At 38.1% G+C, this 21,484-nt stretch overlaps 1 protein-coding gene across 3 annotated transcripts in view; it reads left to right on the top strand.

Annotated features, from left to right (window-relative positions):
• NAALADL2 (N-acetylated alpha-linked acidic dipeptidase like 2) overlaps positions 1-21,484 on the top strand; it is a 1,063,610-nt gene that overhangs the window by 777,088 nt on the left and 265,038 nt on the right. For all 3 annotated transcript variants that reach the window (XM_060011115.1, XM_060011116.1, XM_060011114.1), the window contains one exon: positions 10,805-10,951. In XM_060011115.1, coding sequence (XP_059867098.1) covers positions 10,805-10,951 — 147 coding nt within the window. The remainder of the gene's footprint in view (positions 1-10,804; positions 10,952-21,484) is intronic.

The following is a 21,484-nucleotide window of genomic DNA, read 5'->3' as shown; positions in this document are numbered from 1 at the left end:
ACTGAAGTTACAAAATAATACTGAAATGAAGATAAAGTGACTTAATCTTATTATAATATGTAGAATGTGGTATTTTCATTTTGAATGTTATGCTTTTCTTGCTGTTTGAATAAGTAATCACCTTAGATTTCTTATGTATGTAGAGTAAGTATTTAAATACTTTAGAAACCTGTCAATGTGTCTTGGTATTGCTATTCAACCAATACAGTTGTTGACTTAATGTCTTTATATTTCACTTTTATAGTAATTTACTCTGAGGTTTTGCCTTCAAGCTTAAAAGTATACTTGCAAAGAGCATACCCCTTTAGGATTGAGATAGTGATTTCATTTCAGGTCTTCAACAGAGTAGCGGTAGGAGATTAAACAAGTGACATAATCATGGTCTTTGCCTGAACTTGCTTATTTTATAAACTGGAATAAAAATGTTTGTTATCAGACATTAATTGTGGAACATTTTGAACTCCTTGGATGAAATACTTAATTTGAATTTACTCAGCCTTGCAAATTAATTCAAAAAATTGATTGACCTGCACAAATTTATTATCAACCTTCTCTCCCCCATGGTGGCTAACTTCTAGAAAAATGAAGGAAATAACTTTTCTTTGTACTTCCCTTTCAGATATTAGTGTTTCAGAGGTTGAGTAGATTAGTATCTATTACCTGATATGGATCCATTACAATCCACTGCAGTGCTGTGAGGGGAAACAAGTCACATGAAGATAGAAAGCAGATTTAGGATCACTTCAGGTCTGTAAATCTGGCCTAGATTTTAAAGTAGTGAATAATAAAAAAGACTTAGAGGATAGGGTTTTTGTGCCAGGAATGTTCTCCTCTTAAGGGAGATCCCCAGATGAAATAACTTGGGGAAAAACAATCAGTCTGAAAATTGGGTTCTTTTTTTATCCTATTTTACTCTGAGACTAGTTAGGAACAAAAGGACAAAATAAACATAGGCTTGAGGGTCCTGTAGTTCTGCCCCTTATCACTGATTAAATCACAGGGGAGTAGACAGTAGAAAACAAGGTGGTGGGAGAGACAGAGAGAGACACAGAGAGAAGAAATGTTGTGGGCTGGCAAGAGAAGTCCTCCACAAGACTTTACAGGGAAACTCAGTAGGTAAGGAACAAGCCCCAGAAAGGCTCGTTAGGGAACTCTGTGTCACCCCTGATCCTCCAATCTTGGATTGGCTTTCTTGAAGCTTTTACTCTTCATTTGGGCTTAACTCTGACAGGAGACTCAACATCCCAGTGCCCCAAGCTGTAGAGTCGAGCTACACCTTGGGCCACGTTAACCCTATTGTTCTGTACCCTGTCTTCCCTCTGTAAATAGTCTATGTTAGCACCATAGATGTGGTTTAAGAGATCTTAACCGTCAAAATATAATTTTAAAGCAATTCTAGGTAATGCTCAGCCTGTTGCCATCTTAGAGTTGGTTTAGAAAGGAGTTTAAGTATGACGGAGGTGGCAATACAAACCTTTAGGGAAAAGATAGACTTTTCAATAAATGGGTAAAGTAAAGCAAGCCAGAGTAGGGGAAAGGATGCAGAAGTATTTTAAGAAATGTGATTCTGAAGGCTGGATGTTACCCTTTTGATTTGCCTGGAAAATGGAATGCAATGAAAATATTAAATCTATGCAATGGGATTAGTCATGGAAAGAACAGAGAGACTAGAGAATCTGTACTGCCTCTGGAAAGAATCCCTGGGGCCCGAAAAAGACTGAGGCAAAACAAGAATTTTGCTTTGTGCAACTGTGAGATCAAACAAAGAATGTAAGTATTGATTGGAGTGAGTCATCTCTGCCATTTTAATTATTTGCACATATGGGAAATTAATACTTTTTGTCAGAGGGAAGCTATTATATAAAAATGATGACTGAATAAAAGTGATATCAAAATTTTAAACCACAATTATTTTTAAAAATTTAATTGAATATTTTTTTTTTCAGACAACTCATGGAATTTAGAGTTATCAATTTTTTTTTTTTTTCTGGTACGCGGGCCTCTCACTGTTGTGGCCTCTCCCGTTGAGGAGCACAGGCTCCGGAGCGCAGGCTCAGCGGCCATGGCTCACGGGCCCAGCCGCTCCGCGGCATGTGGGATCTTCCAGGACCGGGCCACGAACCCGTGTCCACTGCAGCGGCAGGCAGACTCTCAACCACTGGAAGCCCGAGTTGTCAATTTTTGATCCATGGCATTCCTCTGTTGAGAAAAATTTTCTATCTAAGGAACGTGGCTGATATTTAGAGTGGATGTAAGAATTGTGTATATGAAATTAAATTAAAACCAAATCTATATTTTCATTGATGATGAGTAGGGTACATATGCTATCTCAAAAAGACATAGAGGGGCTTCCCTGATGGCGCAGTGGTTGAGAGTCCGCCTGCCGATGCAGGGGACATGGGTTCGTGCTCTGGTCCGGGAAGATCCCACATGCCGTGGAGTGGCTGGGCCCGTGAGCCATGGCCGCTGAGCCTGCGCGTCCGGATCCTGTGCTCCGCAACGGGAGAGGCCACAACAGTGAGAGGCCTGCGTACCACACACACACACACAAAAGACATAGATGTTGCTGCAGTAAAGGGGAAGTAGACCATTTAGCCAATAAAATTAAAATTTATTTTTTAAGCATCTGAGAAAAGACTAGATTCCACCAAAGCCTCATTAATAACATACAAGAATGCAACAGCCTAGGTTTCACAAATTCAAATGCCTCCAGCCACCATTTAGTACATTTGAATGAGTGAGGCAGGCTGAGCATGAGACACTAATGATGGGACACTGGTGAATGTCTTGCCTGCTCAGTGCAATCAAATTCAACCAGAAAAAAGTTTATTCTGGCTCAACAAATACCTTCAAAGTTACCAGTTTTCACAACTGATTTCAATTGGATCTCTCAAAAATACTTCGGACTTCTTACACAATGTAGTCTCTTTGCTTTTTGTGATCTAGTACTTAAGGGTAGCTCTTCTTTGGGAATAATCAAGACCCTCCCCAAGCTATCCCAGTTGATGTAAAACCTACAGGAGTCTTTGCCCCGGGAGTATATGAGGGAGTGAAAGAGGATTAACTGTCTTTTCAGAAAATTAGGCTTTCAAAAGAAGAAAGTTTCTGGGGGTCACCATAAAAAGCATTAGGTTGCTGGTTAGACTGTGTGCTAGAACGCTCTTTTTACTTTCTATTTCCAAAGTGCTTAATTACCCAAGATATTTGCAAATAACATGAAGATCCCACATGCCATGCCTAGTTTATAAACACTTACACAGACTTTCCATTTTAATTGATTTTAAATTTGTTTCAAATACCTTTCTGTTAGGACCTCAAAAAAATGGATAGGTAATGAAACATTATTATATGTTTGAAAGATCTAGCGCTGTAGTTGAAAAAAGTTAGAAAAACTCACTTTCTGAATATTAAAATTTATATTTCCGAATCTTTTGATGGATTATATTTAAAAGTGTTTTTGAAATTATATCATGCCAAAGAAGCATGGGAAGAGGTTGAAGCGTCAATGTCTTGATTCAATGGCAAACATACACTGAGTACATATGTTTTGCCAGATTTTGGATGTGATGTTCTCGCACTATTGTCTCATATCCCTCATGATTCCTGCTGAGGAGATTGGCATTCTTCCACATTTCATACTTGAGACAACAGCATCACAGAAAGATTCTAGATTTTTGGAAATTTTACTAATGAAGACATTTTAAATCAATAATAGTTATAGGAACAGTTATTTTACTGGTTATGATTTTTTAATTATGCTTTGATTTATTTTTATAAAGCTACTGCCATTTGTTTTGCATGCTAGACAACTCTTAGTTTAAGAAATAATACTCTATCACCGTTTATTTCCCTAGAGGTTGCACTTAGCTTTGTGGTTCTCCTTGACCCATGGTATTTGGCATATACTCTTTTTTTTTTCTTTATTGGAGTATAATTGCTTTACAATGGTGTGTTAGTTTCTGCTTTACAACAAAATGAATCAGTTATATATATACATATGTTCCCATATCTCTTCGCTCTTGCGTCTCCCTCCCTCCCGCCCTCCCTAGCCCACCCCTCCAGGCGATCACAAAGCACCGAGCTGATCTCCCTGTGCTATGTGGCTGCTTCCCACTAGCTATCTACATTACGTTTGGTAGTGTATATATGTCCATGCATCTCTCTCGCTTTGTCACAGCTTACCCTTCCCCCTCTCCATATCCTCAAGTCCATTCTCTAGTAGTTCTGTGTCTTTATTCCTGTCTTACCCCTAGGTTCTTCATGACATTTTTTTTTCTTAAATTCCATATATATGTGTTAGCATACGGTATTTGTCTCTCACTTTCTGACTTACTTCACTCTGTATGACAGACTCGAGGTCAATCCACCTCATTACAAATAGCTCAATTTCGTTTCTTTTTATGGCTGAGTAATATTCCATTGTATATATGTGCCACATCTTCTTTATCCATTCATCCGATGATGGACACTTAGGTTGTTTCCATCTCCGGGCTATTGTAAATAGAGCTGCAATGAACATTTTGGTACATGACTCTTATTTTTTTTAATTAATTAATTAATTAATTTATTTGTCTGTGTTGGGTCTTCGTTGCGGTGTGCAGGCTTCTCGTTGCGGTGGCTTCTCTTGTTGCAGAGTGCAGGCTCTAGGCACGTGGGCTTCAGTAGTTGTGGCACATGGGCTCAGTAGCTGTGGCTCGCGGGCTCTAGAGTGCAGGCTCAGTAGTTGTGGCGCACGGGCTTAGTTGCTCTGCGGCATGTGGGATCTTCCCAGACCAGGACTCGAACCCATGTCCCCTGCATTGGCAGGCAGATTCTTAACCACTGTGCCACCAGGGAAGTCCGGTACATGACTCTTTTTGAATTATGGTTTTCTAAGGGTATATGCCCAGTAGTGGGACTGCTGGGTCATATGGTAGTTCTATTTGTAGTTTTTTAAGGAACCGCCATACTGTTCTCCACAGTGGCTGAACCAATTCACATTCCACCAACAGTGTAAGAGGGTTCCCTTTTCACCACACTCTATCCAGCATTTATTGTTTCTAGATTTTTTGATGATGGCCATTCTGACCAGTGTGAGATGATATCTCATTGTAGTTTTGATTTGCATTTCTCTAATGATTAGTGATGTTGAGCATTCTTTCATGTGTTTGTTGGCAGTCTGTATATCTTCTTTGGAGAAATGTCTATTTAGGTCTTCTGCCCATTTTTGGATTGGGTTGTTTTGTTTTTTTGTTATTGAGCTGCATGAGCTGCTTATAAATTTTGGAGATTAATCCTTTGTCAGTTGCTTCATTTGCAAATATTTTCTCCCATTCTGAGGGTTGTCTTTTGGTCTTGTTTATAGTTTCCTTTGCTGTGCAACAGCTTTGAAGTTTCATTAGGTCCCATTGGTTTATTTTTGTTTTTATTTCCATTTCTGTAGGAGGTGGGTCAAAAAGGATCTTGCTGTGATTTATGTCATAGAGTGTCCTGCCTTTGTTTTCCTCTAACAGTTTGATAGTTTCTGGGCTTACGTTTAGGTCTTTAGTCCATTTTGAGCATATTTTTGTGTATGGTGTTAGGGAGTGATCTAATTTCATACTTTTACATGTACCTGTCCAGTTTTCCCAGCACCACTTATTGAATAGGCTGTCCTTTCTCCACTGTACATTCCTGCCTCCTTTATCAAAGATAAGGTGACCATATGTGTGTGGGTTGATCTCTGGGCTTTCTATCCTGTTCCATTGATCAACCTTTCTGTTTTTGTGCCAGAACCATACTGTCTTGATTACTGTAGCTTTGTAGTATAGTCTGAAGTCAGGGAGCCTGATTCCTCCAGCTCCGTTTTTCAGTCTCAAGATTGCTTTGGCTATTCAGGGTCTTTTGTGTTTCCATACAAATTGTGAATTTTTTTGTTCTAGTTCTGTGAAAAATGCCAGTGGTAGTTTGATAGCGATTGCATTGAATCTGTAGATTGCTTTGGGTAGTAGAGTAAATGTTGATTCTTCCAATCCAAGAACATGGTATATTTCTCCATCTATTTGTACCATCTTTAATTTCATCAGTGTCTTATAATTTTCTGCATACAGGACTTTTGTCTCCTTAGGTAGGTTTATTCCTAGATATTTTATTCTTTATGTTGTAGTGGTGAATGGGAGTGTTTTCTTGATTTCACTTTCAGATTTATCATCATTAGTGTATAGGAATGCCAGAGATTTCTGTGCATTTATTTTGTATCCTGCTACTTTACCAAATTCATTGATTACCTCTAGTAGTTTTCTGGTAGCATCTTTAGGATTCTCTATGTATAGTATCATGTCATCTGCAAACAGTGACAGCTTTACTTCTTCTTTTCCGATTTGGATTCCTTTTATTTTCTTTTCTTCTCTGATTGCTGTGGTTAAAACTTCCAAAACTACGTTGAATAAAAGTGGTGAGAGTGGGCAACCTTGTCTTGTGCCTGATCTTAGTGGAAATGCTTTCCTATGTTGGGTGCATAAATATTTACAATTGTTATATCTTCTTCTTGGATTGATCCCTTGATCATTATGTAGGGTTCTTCTTGTCTCTTCTAATATTCTTTATTTTAAAGTCTATTTTGTCTGATATGAGAATTGCTACTCCAGCTTTCTTTTGGTTTCCATTTGCATGAAATATCTTTTTCCATCCCCTTACTTTCAGTCTGTGTGTGTCTCTAGGTCTGAAGTGGGTCTCTTGTAGACAGCAAATATATGGGTCTTGGTTTTGTATCCCTTCAGCCAGTCTGTGTCTTTTGGTGGCACCATTTAGTCCATTTACATTTAAGGTAATTATTGATATGTATGTTCCTATTACCATTTTCTTAATTGTTTTGTGTTCATTATTATAGGTGTTTTCCTTCTCTCGTGTTTCCTGCCTAGAGAAGTTCCTTTAGCACTTGTTGTAGAGCTGGTTTGGTGGTGCTGAACTCTCTCAGCTTTTGCTTGTCTGTAAAGGTTTTAATTTCTCCATGAAATCTGAATGAGATCCTTGCTGGGTAGAGTAATCTTGGTTCCAGGTTTTTCGCCTTCATCAGTTTAAATATGTCCTGCCAGTCCCTTCTGGTTTGTAGAGTTTCTGCTCAAAGATCAGCTGTTAACCTTATGGGGATTCCTTTGTGTGTTATTTGTTGTTTTTCCCTTGCTGCTTTTAATATGTTTTCTTTGTATTTAAATTTTGACAGTTTGATTAATATGTGTCTTGGAGTATTTCTCCTTGGATTTATCCTGTATGGGACTCTCTGTGCTTCCTGGACTTGATTAACTATTTCCTTTCCCATATTAGGGAAGTTTTCAACTATAATCTCTTCAAATATTTCTCAGTCCCTTTCTTTTTCTCTTCTTCTTTTTGAACCCCTATGATTTGAATGTTGGTGCACTTAATGTTGTCCCAGAGGTCTCTGAGACTGTCCTCAGTTCTTTTCCTTCTTTTTTCTTTATTCAGCTCTGCAGTAGTTATTTCCACTATTTTATCTTCCAGGTCAATTATTAGTTCTTCTGCCTCAGTTATTCTGCTATTGATCCCATCTAGAGTATTTTTAATTTCATTTATTTTGTTGTTTATCAATGTTTGTTTCATCTTTAGTTCTTCTAGGTCCTTGTTAAATGTTTCTTGCATTTTGTCTATTCTATTTCCAAGATTTTGGATCATCTTTACTATCATTATTCTGAATTCTTTTTCAGGTAGACTGCCTATTTCCTCTTCAATTGTTAGGTCTGGTGGGTTTTTATCTTGCTCCTTTATCTGCTGTGTGTTTTTCTGTCTTCTCATTTTGCTTATCTTACTGTGTTTGGCGGTCTCTTTTTTGCAGGCTGCAGGTTCGTAGTTCCCGTTGTTTTTGGTGTCTGTCCCCAGTGGCTAAAGTTGGTTCAGTGGCTTGTGTAGCCTTCCTGGTGGAGGGGACTAGTGCCTGTGTTCTGGTGGATGAGGTTGGATTTTGTCTTTTTGGTGGGCAGGTCCACATCTGGTGGTGTGTTTTGGGGTGTCTGTGGACTTATTATGATTTTAGGCAGCCTCTCTGCTAATGGGTGGGGTTGTGTTCCTGTTTTGCTAGTTGTTTGGCATAGGATGTCCAGCACTGTAGCTTGCTGGTCGTTGAGTGAAGCTGGGTGCTGGTGTTGAGATGGAGATCTCTGGGAGATTTTCACCATTTGATATTATGTGGAGCTGGGAGGTCTCTTGTGGACCAGTGTCCTGAAGTTGGCTCTCCCACCTCAGAGGCACAGCACTGACTCCTGGCTGCAGCACCAAGAGCCTTTCATCCACCGGCTCAGAATAAAAGAGAGACAAAATAGAAAGAAAGAATTAGTAGAAGTAGAAAGAAAGAAAGAAAGAAAGAAAGAAAGGAGTGAGGGAAGGAGGGAGGGAGGAAGGAATGAAGGAAGGAGGGAAGGATGGAAAAAAAGAAAGAAAGAAGATAAAATAAAATAAAGTAAGATAAAATATAATAAAGTTATTAAAATAAAAAAAATAATTATTGAGAAATAAAAAATGGACGCATAGAGCCCTAGGAAAATGGTGGAAGCAAAGCTATACAGACAAAATCTCACAGAAACATACACATACACACTCACAAAAAGAGGAAAAGGGGAAAAAATCATAAATCTTGCTCTCAAAGTCCACCTCCTCAATTTGTGATGATTCATTGTTTAAAGGAGGGAAGGAAGGAAAGAAAGAACGAAGATAAAGTGAAATAAAGTTATTAAAATAAAAATGAATTATTAAAAAAAATTAAAAACAAACAAAAAATAACGTACGGATAGAACCCTCGGACAAATGGTGGAAGCAAAGCTATACAGACAAAATCTCACACAGAAGCATACACACCCACAAAAAAAGGAAAAAGGGAAAAAATCATAAATCTTGCTCTCAACGTCCACCTCCTCAATTTGGGATGATTCGTTGTGTATTCATGTATTCCACAGGTGCAGGGTACATGAAGTTGATTGTGGAGCTTTAATTTGCTGCTTCTGAGGCTGCTGGGAGAGATTTCCCTTTCTCTTCTTTGTTCTCACAGCTCCTTGGGTTCAGCTTTGGATCTGGCCCCGCCTCTGCGTGTAGGTCGTAGGAGGGCATCTGTTCTTCGCTCAGACAGGACGGGGTTAAAGGAGCAGCTGATTCAGAGGATCCGGCTCACTCAGGCCGGGGCGGGGGGCGGGGAGGGGGGAGGGCGGGGCAAGTAGTGCGGGGGTGGGGGGGAGGGCGGGGCACGTAGTGCGGGGGTGGGGGGAGGGCGGGGCACGTAGTGCGGGGGTGGAGGGCGGAGCACGTAGTGCGGGGGTGGAGGGCGGAGCACGTAGTGCGGGGGTGGAGGGCGGAGCACGTAGTGCGGGGGTGGAGGGCGGAGCACGTAGTGCGGGGGTGGAGGGCGGAGCACGTAGTGCGGGGGTGGAGGGCGGAGCACGTAGTGCGGACGCGGGCCTACAGCGGCAGAGGCCGGCGTGACATTGCAACAGCGTGAGGCGCGCCGTGCATTCTCCTGGGGTAGTTGTCCCTGGATCCCGGGACCCTGGCAGTGGTGGGCTGCACAGGCTTCCCGGCAGGGGGGTGTGGATAGTGCCCTGTGCTCGCACACAGGCTTCTTGGTGGCGGCAGCAGCAGCCTTAGCGTCTCATGCCTGTCTCTGCGGTCCGCGCTTTTAGCCGTGGCTCGCGCCCGTCTCTGGAGCTCCTTTAAGCAGCGCTCTTAATCCCGTCTCCTCGCGCACCAGGAAACAAAGAGGGAAGAAAAAGTCTCTTGCCTCTTCGGCAGGTCCGGGCTTTTCCCCGGACTCCCTCCCGGCTAGCCGTGGCGCACTAACCCCCTGCAGGCTGTGTTCACGCCGCCAACCCCAGTCCTCTCGCTGCGCTCCGACCGAAACCCGAGCCTCAGCTCCCAGCCCCGCCCGCCCCGGCGGGTGAGCAGACAAGCCTCTCGGGCTGGTAAGTGCCGGTCGGCACCGATCCTCTGTGCTGGAATCTCCCCGCTTTGCCCCCCGCACCCCTGTTACTGTGCTCTCCTCCGCGGCTCTGAAGCTTTCACCCTCGGCTACCTGCAGTCTCCGCCCGCGAAGGGGCTTCTAGTGTGTGGAATCCTTTCCTCCTTCACAGCTCCCTTGTCCCATCCCTATCCTTTTGTCTGTGTTTATTCTTTTTTCTTTTGCCCTCCCCAGGTACATGGGGGGTTTCTTGCCTTTTGGGAGGTCTGAGGTCTTTTGCCAGCGTTCAGTAGGTGTTCTGTAGGAGTTGTTCCACGTGTAGATGTATTTCTGTTGTATCTGTGGGGAGGAAGGTGATCTCCGCGTCTTACTCTTTCACCTGGCATATACTCTTAACACATGTGGGGATATGCTTTGACGAGGAAATTGAGAAATTTTTTTCTGTGGTTGTCCAATAAACATTTTTAGAATAGAATTATATCTTACCAAACTGTCCTTTAAATTTGTGGGAAAACTTTAAAAAAGACAAAACTAAACCTTTTTTAGGGACTCAACATTCTCTTAACGAGTCATTACAGATAATATAGCTATGATAAAAATGCTTTTTAAGCAACAATAAGAAGCAAAGCTTGATTTAGTCCAGTGCTAGTCACTCTTCAGTGAGCATGAGCGCAGTAGAGGAATGTTGCTACACAGATTTCTGGGCTCCATCCCCAAAGGTTCCCATTTGGGAGGACATGGGTGGAGACTAAGCATTTACATTTCATGTTTCGAATAAGCTCCTGGGTGCCATTGATGCTGCTGAACTGTGAACCACGTTTTGAGTAGCATTCATTTAGGGATAACCTAAGAAGTATAGTGTGTGCTAACAATTTAAATTATGTTTTTCAGAAAAATAATTTCAACTGTTCCAGAAGAGGTCAGTGCCCAGAAACAAATATCAGTTCTGTACAGATGCAAGATGATGCCAATTACTTCATCAACCATCTTGGAGTTCCCACCGTGAGGTTTACTTATGAGGACATCAAAGCATTAGAGGTGAGTGTTTCCAAAAATGCAAAACACACACAATATATATAGCAGACATGCAGAATTTTATTTTATCCTGGCTTTTTTGTCTTTCTTACCCAATAGGTAACTATAAGAAGCTGCTTCATTTAGAAAGTTATTCTTGTTGTTCAGAGGCTTTGTAAGAATATTTGAAAACATCAGCTCTTTTCAATAGTGTTGAATTCAATTTAAAAAGATTTATACAGTCACTCACATTTTCAGTGTGCTTCGCAGCAAGAAATGTGCAGTTGTTGGATTAACATCAAAACGTAATTGTAATCTTCAGAATTCACAGAAACAGATGACATGTGCAATAGATTATCCTCTTCTTGCCCAAGGGAAAGTGCATTTCATGTGCTGTATGTTAATGTGAGTCTTGTGGATTAGCTTCCCAAAGTTTGTCAATAGTTTGCTTGCCTAAAAAGATGCTACTTTTTTTGTGTGTGAGGATACGAAGTTTTTTCCCAAAGAATATCACAGAGACCTGATTCACCTTAAGTATGTTCATTCTTCTGTTGGACATTAAGCCTTTTAATCTTTCTCAGAGTTATGTCACAGGAAACTTTCTCTGTAGATCCAAACCTGCTGAAACACTTTTCCTTCTTTTACAAATTGTGCATGCATTATTGGGAGCTATTTGAAAGCCTCTGGGGTGGCCTTCTTGATGTAACTATTTCATTAACAAAATAGTGGCTGGAAAATAGACTAAAACCTTCTTTGTTTTTCAAATTATAAACGTTCCTGGGAAGTTGTGTTTAAATTATATTTTTATCAACGTCAGATATGCAATATCTTAATGTCTGATAGCTTTTAGCAAAAGTGACCTTTAGGTTTCTCTGCAGCCCTCTACCCTCACCCCTTACTCCCTCAGTAGACACAAATGATCACTAACAACTTAAATTCACAGATGGAGAAACTCTGGTGACTCCTATTGTAATGAGATGAATTCTTGGGTAATGCAAAAGTAATCACTGTGATTTATCAATTTTTTAAAATTGAATTTTCATATGCTATTGCTGTTTGAAAACGGGGTACATGTATAGAGGTATCTTTCCTCTTGCCAAAACCACTACATATAATGAAACTGATGTATTAAGAAATTAACTCACTTTTAATTTTCCTGCTTGATATCTTCTAACATCTTTTTATCATCCCCACCCCATCCCAGCCCATCCAGCTCCTGTCATGTTAACACATTGAATGAAAGCTTTTATCCAATACATGTTTAATTCATTTTGGTTGAGTTTAAGCCAAGAATTTAGAGAGGCAATGTAGTATAGCCTTAGGTATGGCACTAGACTTGACTCTGAACTCAAGTACTAGGCAAATGATTTAACTTCTTTCAGAATTGGTTTATAGATGAGGGGAACTTGGTATACTTATGGAATCTAGAGAGCCATGGTAAGGATTAAATGAGATTATGCATGTAAAGGGCTTGGCTAACTTTAAGCATATAATAAGACCTCCAGTAACTATAGGTATCATCACAATTATTATTATCTGATTTACATATTAGGGAGAATTTCTAAACTTTTTCAATAAGAAGACATTAGTGGGAGGGAGGAGCTTGTGAATCGTTAAGAAAAACAAGCTTCTAAGGCTGAAGAGGTGGGATTTGATGAGGATCAGCTGGAAGATCTGAGGTGTTAATGGGAGAAGATTTGGAAACAGGTCCCAGTGATTTTCTCAGAAGGTACTATTATAATGTGAAACACCTCAGGCTAAAGTTTATTGGCTAGAGCTGGCTTAGTCTGAAGAAGCTAATCAGTTTTTCAAATTACACACAGAATGTCTAACTCCCATCAAAATCATTTTCATTTTCTACTGTATTTGTCTCAAAAAAAGCAATTAAAAGAGAATCTTCTATGCTTTATAACTAATGACCTTGTTTATATTGCTTTAGTGTGGAAAATTTTTTTAATGGATTTGTCCCTTACAAAATATGAATGCTTGAGATGAGATAATTTTGTACGGTAAATTCTCCAAAGAACAGATAATGATCTTTGCTTTCTGCGTTAACCTATAATAGATATCTGTATACAGTTATTAAGAGGAATTATAAATATTGAAAGTCTTTACCCATGATATAAAGGATATTTATCCTATGTCAATTAGTAAAAGCCGGTAAGGAAGTTAGAGCTTTTCCCATGCAATTAAATTTAAAATATATGTTATATTTTTGTATTGCATAATATACTATATGTATAGTATGTAATATCTACCACTTATTGAGTGCTTGCTTTGCTAAAATTTTTATATTAGCAAATATTTTATATTACCTCATCTCATTCAATGTTTATGATATCCCTATGAGTCACCTTTTATTATTAACACTTTTTTTTCTGAGGATGAAATGGAGCTTAAAATCAAGTAGCTGATCCAAGGTCATAAAGCTAATAAATGGCCAAGATAGAAGTTGACCTTAGATCTCTTTAACAGTAAGCCCATGTTCTCAACTATTAAACTAAAGCTTGTAAATTGGAAGCCCCAGGGTCAGATCCAGTCCACAAATACCTTTTGTTTGTTCTGCGCTTTATTGAAAACTTGAATTTTTGGAGAAATGGATTCCTTTTTTTCCATGGAAACAATTGGCTAAATTGTGCATTATGATTACAGTATTAAAGAATATTTCTTCAATATCTCTTTCTATCAAAAATTGGGAAATGAATGATTGATCAACCTAAAGGGCCACATGTTTCACCAGACTTGTATCACCTCTATTACCTGTTTGGCCCCTGTAGGAAGTGAGTTCATTATCTTTGCACTAATTTTGAGTAAAAAAGTTAAAGTCGATAATTTTGGAGTCCTTTCACTTTAAAAATTGTATATGCACTCTAAGTGTGCTAGTTTATACTCATATTTTTGAAGAAACTATCCATTTAAACTTTATTTAGATGATTATAATGCAAGCCTTAGAATTTCTGACAGTTTTTTTAATCCAGCAAGATTGATTATAAGTATTTTACACTCAATTTCAAAAATAATGATAATAAGAGAAAAATTACCTGTAGGAAAGTAGATTAGTGCCGTAGACACCACTTTTTATGGACATATGGGACATTATTAGTTCTAAAATTATTGTTTGATGAAATATGACATTTTATAATATCTATTCCCAATATTTCATACTATCCACATTCCCACCAGCAATTTCTCCCTGTAGTTTCTCTGGATGCCTGTATATTGCATAGATTGCTTGAGGCACCTTTCATCTTTAGTTTTTTTGGCATCTATACTCTAATTTTTCAATAATTAAATTTCACAAATGGAAAGCAATCTATGGGTTTGCCAAATGTTAGAATTATTCCTTCTCATAAGATATCACCTTGTTAATTGAAACGTCTCTAGTTGTAAACTTCATTTAAATAAGGTTTTCAATTTGTAAACATTGTTGCACCTGTTAGGAGAAGCATTCTGCACAGATTAAATACAATGCAGAGATTGCTGAAAAGGAAATGAAAAGACAGATGCTTTCTGATTAAGAGTGCAATATTTATGACAAGCTGGTGGTCCAATGCACATTTCTTCTGTCACTTAACAGCTGTTTCACATAACTTTTGTTCCAGATCAGTATATTTACTCTATATAGGGCATGTCAGAGGGTCGGGCTTTCTTAGTATACCAAAAGATCAATCCTTGCCCTAGTAAACTTTATATTACAGTTTGAAGCTCTGATTCTTCACTCTGTTTAACCTTATATTTTTTGCTCTTCTGCTTTAAAAATTCCTTTTTAAACCCAATTTACCTCTATAATGGAGCATTTAACATTTAAATGATAATGAGATAAAAGGGTATGATAGCTTTTATATAGCAGGGGTCTTTGCATAATTGTTTTAATGTCCTTTGGTAATCCAGAAAACGAAAACCAAGTAGCCTAGGTATTTTGAAACTCTTATTAATTCTTTTTAAGTTAGATGAGTTTGATATCAATCTGATTCTTAAACTGATAGACAGCAGCATGAGAGTGTGTGTGTGAACTTTAAGGTAATTTTATGGGATAAAAATGATAATTTGTGCAGATGCAATACACATAAATACATTTTGGAGCAAAGTAACCCATAGTTTACATGTTGATTCTTTGTTTTATTCTACTAAGTTGAAGAAAAACTTATCTTACTTAAATTAGAGGTCATTCTGTCATTACATTTTCTGTTGGGAAATTAGTCACTGTCATTGTTATGTTAACAGATAATAAGAATTCAGAAGTCAATTAATATCTCTTGACTTGAGACCAAGTAGTTTGTGTAACTATACATAAGCTGTACCGATGTTTTGTAGTATATGATAGAATTTGTCTTATACTGATAGCTATGCAACTAATTAATGTCACTTAGAAATGAGATTTTACCTCTTCTACTTCAAAATGTGCCAGCTGGAAACGGGGTGGAGAGGGGGTCTTCAGTGTTCTCTCTAGCTCATTCCTTTTCTTTGTAAGTTATTTTAGGAAAAGGACAATGTCAGAACAAAATATATGGTATGGTTATTTTCAGATCAGACCTGCTTCATTTAGAGTAAAGGTTTTCAAACATTTTGTTCTAAAAACCCACTTGCACTCTTCGAGTACTGAGCACTCCAAAGAAAAGAGCTTTTTGTTTATGTGAGTAATATGTGCAAATATTTACCATATTAGAAGTTGAAACTGAAGAAATATATATAGTATTTATTAATTCTTTAAAAATATCAGTAATATACTTGTTATAAATTAATATAAATAACTTATTTTTATAAAATATAATTACATTTCCCAAGGCAAGAAAACATAAATGAGAAGAGTGCACTGTTTTACATTTTGCCAGTCTCTTTAATGTGACTTAATACTTGGTAGCTGGGTTCTCATATCTGTTTCTGCATTTAATCTGTTGTAACATGTTGTTTTGGTGGAAATATGTGAATGAAATATGGTCTAATAGTCTATTCATATAATGACAGACATTTTTCTTCGTTACTGTACTGAAATGGCAAGTATTAGTTTCCTAAAGGTTAGTTCCAGTATGGAATCTGAAACCCTATTAATGGACTTTCTGTACCCTATACACTTATGAATGTAGAAAATGAGAGTGAAAAAGCCATGTAATATTACTATTATTATGAAAATAGATTTGGTCTCAGGGACACTTGCAGGTCTCTGGACCACATTTGAAGAAATACTGATTTGGGGAAATGGCCTTGGTTAAACTGTTCTACAGTAGGCCCCTCCGTATCCACTTGCAGAACCTGCAGGTATGGAGGGCCAAACTCTACTACGTCATTTTATATAAGGGACTTGAACATCCATGAATTTTGGTATCCATGGGGGTGTCCACGTATACTGAGGGATTACTGTGCTTTATCCTTTATAATATCTGAATAGCTGTTTAACTTTGCCGTTACAAGCATTTTTGTTTTAATTTATTTATTTTATTTGTTTATTTTTGGCTGCGTTGGGTCTTCCTTGCCACGTTTGGGCTTTCTCTAGTTGTGGTGAGTGGGGGCCACCCTTCACTGCGATGCACGGATTCTCACTGCAGTGGCTTCTCTTGTTGTGGCGCATGGGCTCCAGGCACACGGGCTTCAGTAGTTGTGGCTCGCAGGCTCTAGAGTGCAGGCTCAGTAGTTGTGGCGCACGGGCTTAGGTGCTCCGAGGCATGTGGGATCTTCCTGGACCAGGGCTTGAACCCGTGTCCCCTGCATTGGCAGGCGGATTCTTAACCACTGGGCCACCAGGGAAGTCCCTGTTACAAGGATTTTGAACTGTGATTCTATATAACCTGTGTTTACCTTTTTTGGTCATCTTTGAGTATTACCATCTCATTCACCTGGCAAACAGCATGAAGTAGGGAATATAACACTCTCATAAACTGTGACCCTACAAAGGATTCTGTTCCTTGGAATCCTTCTTTTGGAAGGGAAGGTTAAACCCCAATCAACAAATCAACCGTTATAGAGCAGACTTGAAAAGCTTTGACTGTACAGTATATGAAATGCCTGTCACAGAGGGAGTGCTGCTAAAGTTGCAGTATGCTTCCAAGAGCCTGAGGAGTAAACACACGAAATTGAAATATGAGACAAATATTGAAAAGACAAAGAATGGAGACACTCTTAAGACTCAGTTGGATAATTCAAAGATCATATTTCAAATTGCCTCATATTTTGAAATGGCTGGAAGGAGGACAGATTCCTCTAGCAATTATCCTTGCTTGGACTTCTAAATAAGAATATTTATTCTGAATGCCTACAGTGATTGGATCAACATATATAGCATACGCCCTGTATTTTAACTCTAACGCTCTTTTCAGGGATGATCTTGTGATCATGCCTGTTATGAGGGGACTTGTTTTATAATGAAGTTTTTGATAATTTCAATAACACTACTTGCAATAGGTTTAATGATAGACCAAGTTGTAAATTTGGCAAAATTTAAGTTAAGAATATAAGGCAATTCCAGATGTGATTTATTCAGATATTGGTTCATTCTAACACATTCATTAATTTAGCCAGCAGTTAGTTATTAAGCATTGGTTGTAATCCAGCACTCTGTTAGAAATACAAAGATGAATCCAAAAATGCCCTCTTTTCCCTACAGTGGCCACAGTCTAGATTGGGACTCAGACATATAAACAACCAAATAAGTCAGTAGAGTAGACATTGTCTTAAATGACTTCCACTTAACCAATTTGTGGGATTCATTGACTATTTTCATTCCCTTAAAACATAATGATTAATGCTTAAGGCTTGAAGCTCATTGTAATGAGATCCTGCCTGAATTTTTGCACTCTCAGTTCTCTCTGTTTCAGTGGTACATTTGCCTGGAGTCAGCTCTATTTTCAGACCTGTATATGCCCTTTGTGTTTGTTTTTAGTAACTAGATAATTTAATTGTTACATAAAATTATGAATCATGAGTATGAAAAAAATGACTTCTTAGAAACCTGTAGCTATAACACTTTAAAAGGTGAGTTGCTAATAAAGAATTGATATGAAATGGTCCAGGCAACTCTCAAAGTTGGGGAAAATTGTAGTCATCTAAACACATTCTGCACTCAGCATACTTCAAAAATGTCTTTAATAATTTACTTTAAATAAAAGGCAGCATGAAATGTAGATGATATATGACAAGAAAGAAATCATAGAACTTTATTCAACAGATCAGTATTCAGAGAAAAGGCCTTGGCTTTACATGAAAATATTGGCCAATAAACGTGCATGCACAGGTTTTCAATTAACATGTAATATTTTACATGTGTAGTGTTTTGGTTTGTTTTACTGGTTACTTATTTGAATCAGCTTCTAGATATTAACCTTCCAATCAGTGGGACAAATCATATTGGCTAAGAGGGCTCTTATGTAGAGTGAAATGACGTCAATAGATAGAGTATCAAGTAATCATTATCAAGGAAAATCATGTTTAACAAATACTCATGTAACATTTGTGGTACACATTGTTTTGTTCTAAATCCTTTAAACTTATTCATTTAATTTAATCCTTGTACTTATAACTAACACTTATAAGGAAGGTACCAGTATTACTACTTTCATTAAAGATGAAACTGAGGCACAAAGTGGTCAAGTAACTTGGCCAACATCACACATCTGTCAAGTGATGGAATTAGGATTCAAACCTGGCACTCCTAGCAACAGATTTCTGGGCTGTTTTCCCTATTCTTACACTATTTCTCAAGGTTTTTGAGATAAAATGAATTAGTTCTAAAATGCTTTCCATCTCCCACTGCATTCAGAATGCAGTGGAATGCTATGGTACTTAATTCCTATTTTTCATAGTTTCCTTTGCAAAGGTTCTAAACATTTCAGCTTTGATGACTCTCAAAGTTAGGTAACAACTGGAAGTGGGTAATATTTCTTAACTGAGTTTAAAACGAGCCATAATTTATATGTAATGACAAAACTGATATTAATGTTCACTTATAGTAGTTTATATATTCTTTTACAAAACAGAGACTAAAATTAGATTCTAAGCTATCCAAAGTTTACATTTCAAACAAATATAGGTAAATGGATTAAAAAGCATTAGAGGAAAAATCTGATAACACCGAACTACTCTAAACCTGAGTATTTAGTTTCCTAAATTTTAAAAATAAAAATTGAAAATGATTTTGCTCATCTGTTTTTTCCTTTGTAATATGATATTTTAACTGTCCATTTAATGTGAAGGCCAGTAGCTTTAATATGTTGTAATTTTTCCATTCCCTGTTTCCTAAATTTATTTCCAAGGTAATTTTGGAAGATGAGGGTGTCTCTCCTAATTTCAATGATAATGCCACATTTCTTTAAGTAGAATATTTTGACATCTAAAACTATTTTCGAGACTAATTAGATGAATTTTTTCAATGAATAATTAAAATGTTAAGAGCAGTATTGGTACCCATGTGCTCTAACTATAAACTTCAGAAGGAAATGGCCTATCTAGAGCTCACATGGCTGTGGATGGTGACTATGGCCATGAATGAATTTCCTTCTCCGTTCTCTCTACAACTTCTTCATACTATTTTATTTGCATCTGGAATTGCAGGTCTTCTCTATCTGTTTCACAGCTTAAAGTGTTTCACACAGAAGGTTACAGTTTTGTTTTTTAAATAAGCAAATGTTTCTATAGAAACTACAAGGAAGGATACAACAGTGGCCTTGAAGTCTCATAAATGTTAAAATATAAAAACATGCATTGAAGCCAATGCCACTTAGCTTATACAGCTTGCTATTGCTTCCTCATGATAGTGCTGGTTTCATGTTAGTCTCAAGAGAGCTTTCAGTTGTCTTCAGTCTCCTTTCATGATGCTTCTGTCCCTGTGATTGTAAATGAATGGAAAGAATTCTTAAAGAGAACAAAGTATTTATCAGTATTCTCATTGCTACAGTCTCTTGTCAATAGCTTTAGCATTGAAGTTATTCTGACCCAATTTTCTCATATCAGTGAAGAACATTTTAAATCTAAATAGTGTAGTGTTTCTGTGGTACTAATAACTGGGCAAAAGTAGGAAAAATAAACAGTAACTTTCTGCACATGGTCGTTTTCAGTTTTTCTTTAAATTAGTATCTTGTCACTTTATTTTTATTTACTGGTAATTCTTATCAGAACATTAGAAATTTTACACATACTCCATGTTTAGAGATAACTTCTAATGTATGACTCAGATATACACACACACACACACACACACACACACACATATACGTGTATGTATATATATGAAAGTTGAATTAAAAAAAATTTGTGTTAATATTGCTGAGATCTTGTCTTTGAAACAATAAAATTAGATTAGGACATGGATCATGGCAGAACATTAAGGTTAAATTCAGGGCACATCTTCATGTAGCGGCCATACGGCCCAGGTTAGGAATGGTTGCTCCATTGACAGTCACTGGTTTGCAGACTCCCACCAGTTCAGGGGTGACTTTGGATAATCAAAGTGGTCACAGTGAAATCAGAGGCCTCTTTGGTGAGAGTATGGTCCTTAAGTGTGGTGGGTCCAGAGATGTGCCTGGCCCGACTCTCTCTGATGGACTGATGGAAAAGAAGCACTCGTAGATTCACTGACTTTTAGAGCAACACTCTTCATTGAACCTAGGTGGTTTAATCCATTCCTCTGTAGTACAAGGAGATAGAAACTTAGTGGGATATGGTACTTGACTGAAGGAGTTAAGAGGAAGTACAGACTTAATTCTCTCTATACCCGGCCGGTTGCTTCTATCTACAGCTCCTCCCTCTCTTCTAAACTCCTGTTCTGTATGTTCTATTCATTCTCTCACCTCTTTTCTCAACTTCTCTCTCCTTTTTAGTCTGGCTTCTTCCACCTTTTCCTACACATATGGTCTTTCTCTTCATATCCTTTCCTTCTTTTTTCATCCCTTGCCTTTTTCTATATAATCTTCTACTTCCACTCTTTTTGTCCCCGTCCCCATTTTCTTTATTTTTAATTTTTTAGTTGACTCTGAAATTTAGTCTGTTTCAATTGACTTGATGTCTTTAATTTGCTTAAAGGCGAAGCCATATCCTGGTTTTCCCTTAACACTATGAGGCAGTAGTATAAACAGAGGCCATTATACCATATGGCTAAACACTAAATACTTAAATGTTATAACTCAAACTAAAAAAAACTCTTAAATAAAAATGCTCTTTCCTTGTGATCTGACAAATACACGTTTAAAGTTATGAGGAAGGAAGGTTTGAATTTAATGTTCTTAGACTCCTGAGAATCCTGTGGCAAAATGTGACGACTGAGGAAGAATTGGTCCCCAGCCCCTGACCCTTGATCCTTGGTCTACACTTTTAAGCACAATCCGTAGCCACCATAAACATCTGTTCCTCACTTACTCCCTGGGCCTATGGTCATGCACTGGAAGCACAGTCTTCCCTGAAGGTAATGGACCTGAAGAAGAGGGCTGCCCAATCACTGGAAGCAGATCTGGGGCCATCTGAGCAGGGAATTCTGAGATTCTAGAGCTCAGGGTAGCTAGAATTTGATCTAGAAAGGAAGTCATAGACCCTGAGTGGACACATCTGCCTGTGTTGATTTAAGATCTAAAGACC

Source organism: Delphinus delphis, chromosome 4, assembly GCF_949987515.2.
Source record: "Delphinus delphis chromosome 4, mDelDel1.2, whole genome shotgun sequence".
NCBI classification, from domain to species: Eukaryota; Metazoa; Chordata; class Mammalia; order Artiodactyla; family Delphinidae; genus Delphinus; species Delphinus delphis.
This window is presented reverse-complemented; position numbering and strand designations above follow the sequence as displayed.